At 39.9% G+C, this 2,428-nt stretch overlaps 1 protein-coding gene across 1 annotated transcript; it reads right to left on the bottom strand.

Annotated features, from left to right (window-relative positions):
- Positions 1-400: 400 nt before the first annotated feature.
- Positions 401-2,156, bottom strand: LOC147399765 (UDP-Glycosyltransferase superfamily protein). The gene is made up of 2 exons (XM_086445238.1): positions 1,582-2,156; positions 401-1,493 (listed from the first exon to the last, which is right to left on the bottom strand). The coding sequence occupies exons 1-2, from the start codon at positions 2,096-2,098 to the stop codon at positions 577-579; spliced, it is 1,434 nt and encodes a 477-aa protein (XP_086301364.1). The 5' UTR covers positions 2,099-2,156; the 3' UTR covers positions 401-576.
- Between the last annotated feature and the right edge of the window lie 272 nt (positions 2,157-2,428).

The raw sequence follows: 2,428 nt of genomic DNA, 5'->3' as shown, positions 1-2,428 counted from the left end.
CAATCCATTGACAACCCTACTTGGTGGTCTATTCGAATCTAATCGACTTTTTGATGGGCCATAGCAAGAATCATCTACCTTCTACATGGCCCAAGCCCGGCCCACCCCTATACCGTTCAAGTGCATTGAATTGGTGGGCCACCTGTTTATGTTTCCATTTGGATATATCTTATTTCGTTAATCTCTATCCACGAATATAGTCCATATTGATTGGTAGGACCCACTTATAGCTCCATTATTCAATGGTGTTTTGATCCATGACGAAACCTCCAAACAACATCAAACAGACAAAATTGAAATTAATTAATTTATATTCAATCAAGATTAAAAAATCAATCTTAATTTTTATTCAGTCCTTATAATTAGAAAAAGTATCACTGGGCCCACAGAAGACCACATCAAGAACAAAAGTCGCACGATCTACCATTATTAAAGTAGCCCTCATATGTATACAATCAAATGTCTATAATTATATCATAGAAACGTACTATAATAAAACAAAGCGAGCCGACAGCAACAACGATCTTTACATCATCTTTGCTAAGTATGATTGGTGGTAGCAGCTTTGGGCTGCATTCAATCGGGCTCACACTTCTTGTTAATCTGGGCCGTTAGATCTTCAATAAACCGATCAAGATTTCTCTCCGAAGATCCTTCGGCTGATAATGCATTTTGAAGAGACTTTTTCATCTCTTTGATTTTCATCACAAACTCATCTCTTAACTTTCCCTTCATCACACGGTTGATCCTCTCCGAAACCTCGTTCCTAGTGACTGAATTCCTACCACTGATATTGATCCCAATTGACCAATCATCAACCACTAATTTTCGATTGGTGAATTGATCGGTTAACAATGGGAAGCACAACATCGGTACCCCGCACCAAATACTCTCTAATATCGAATTCCAGCCACAGTGGGTCAGAAATCCTCCGATGGCCGGACTTGACAACACCTGAATCTGACAACACCATTGTACAATCATCCCTCTATCCCCACACTCTTGTAAAAATCCATCTGGCAATGGATCGACATTGTCGGAGCTAACTATGTCCGGCCGAAGTACCCAAACAAAATTAACTTTGCTAAGTAATAAACCATTAGCAATTTCCACAATATCATCTTTGGTAACATGAGCATAGCTACCAAATGAGACATATAAGACTGAACCATTGGGCTTGGTGTCTAACCATTTGGTGCAATCAGACTCAGCCCATAAGCTAGTAGACACAACACTCTTATTAAAATCGGTTGGGAAAATAGGTCCAATTGCGTAAAATGGTTTCTCATCGTCTAGAGCTGAAATCGTCTCCTCTTCGAGCTCTTGAGTTGTGTTACATAGAACGAAATCGGCTTCCTTTGCACTCTCGAAGGCTTTGAAGATTATTTGATGCACTATTGTTGATGTGTCAATAGCTTGGAGGTACGACATCAAATCCGTTGGTTCGATCGTTGGAACTCCTGGTACGTAGTCTATGGGGTCCTCGCGATTGTCTGATCACAAAATTTAATAATTCAATTTAAAAATAATCATAAAAGGAAAATATAACTTTGGGCAAAATCGAATGAATGAATTTCATACCATTGAAACCAAAATGACCATTTTGTCTTAGAAGGTCCATATGGTAGTAGAGTGTAAAAACTAAGGCGGGTTCGGTCCAAAAAGAAACATAGAAAAGCCCGAACTTCTTTGCGATCATCGATGGCCACACGAAGAATGTATCCGCAATCAAAGTAGTAATCGATGGGTCTGATTGTATGATCTCATGGACAAGTTTTTCAACATGAGCCGAGAAGACATGGAATATGGAGGCCATGAATTGGTCATGGTTGAGTGACCGGTCAAACTCGAGGGGGAGACCATCGCTAACAGTACCATATTGGATGTCTAGACCTGACTTACGTGCACCGGCAAATATGTCATCGCCGGAATCATGTTGGGCTTTGGATATCTGATGGTGCATCGATTGAGTGTTGATGAAAGTTATTTTGAAGCCCTTAGATGCAAGTTTGATGGCAAGATGGACGGCTGGGATTACAGGGCCTTGTAGAGGGTAGGAAATAAGGATGACATGAGGTTTTTGATGAGTATTCTCCATTTTATTGCAGTGCAGTGAAACTAAGATGGTGGAGGTATAGCTATACGGCTAAGATGGGGCTATAAATCTCCACTCTAACCGTCTTGACCAAGACAAAGTTGGGAAAGTACGAGAATAGCCTCGCTAACTATAACTTAGGTTGAGAATAATACCAATCAAATCAATCAGTAAAATGATTGGTTAGCTGGACTAACATAATTTCATTCTCTCTAAACCTAATAAGAAATATCTAAGAGATAAGAACTGGTTGGTATGAGTTTTATTGTAGGAGATTATGAATTTCATCACCCCCGTTCGATCTCAGGGCAGAGTTAAAAAAGAGCTCGTGGG

This window comes from Akebia trifoliata, chromosome 6, assembly GCF_017979445.1.
Source record: "Akebia trifoliata isolate Shusen 1 chromosome 6, ASM1797944v1, whole genome shotgun sequence".
Classification (NCBI taxonomy): domain Eukaryota; kingdom Viridiplantae; phylum Streptophyta; class Magnoliopsida; order Ranunculales; family Lardizabalaceae; genus Akebia; species Akebia trifoliata.
This window is presented reverse-complemented; position numbering and strand designations above follow the sequence as displayed.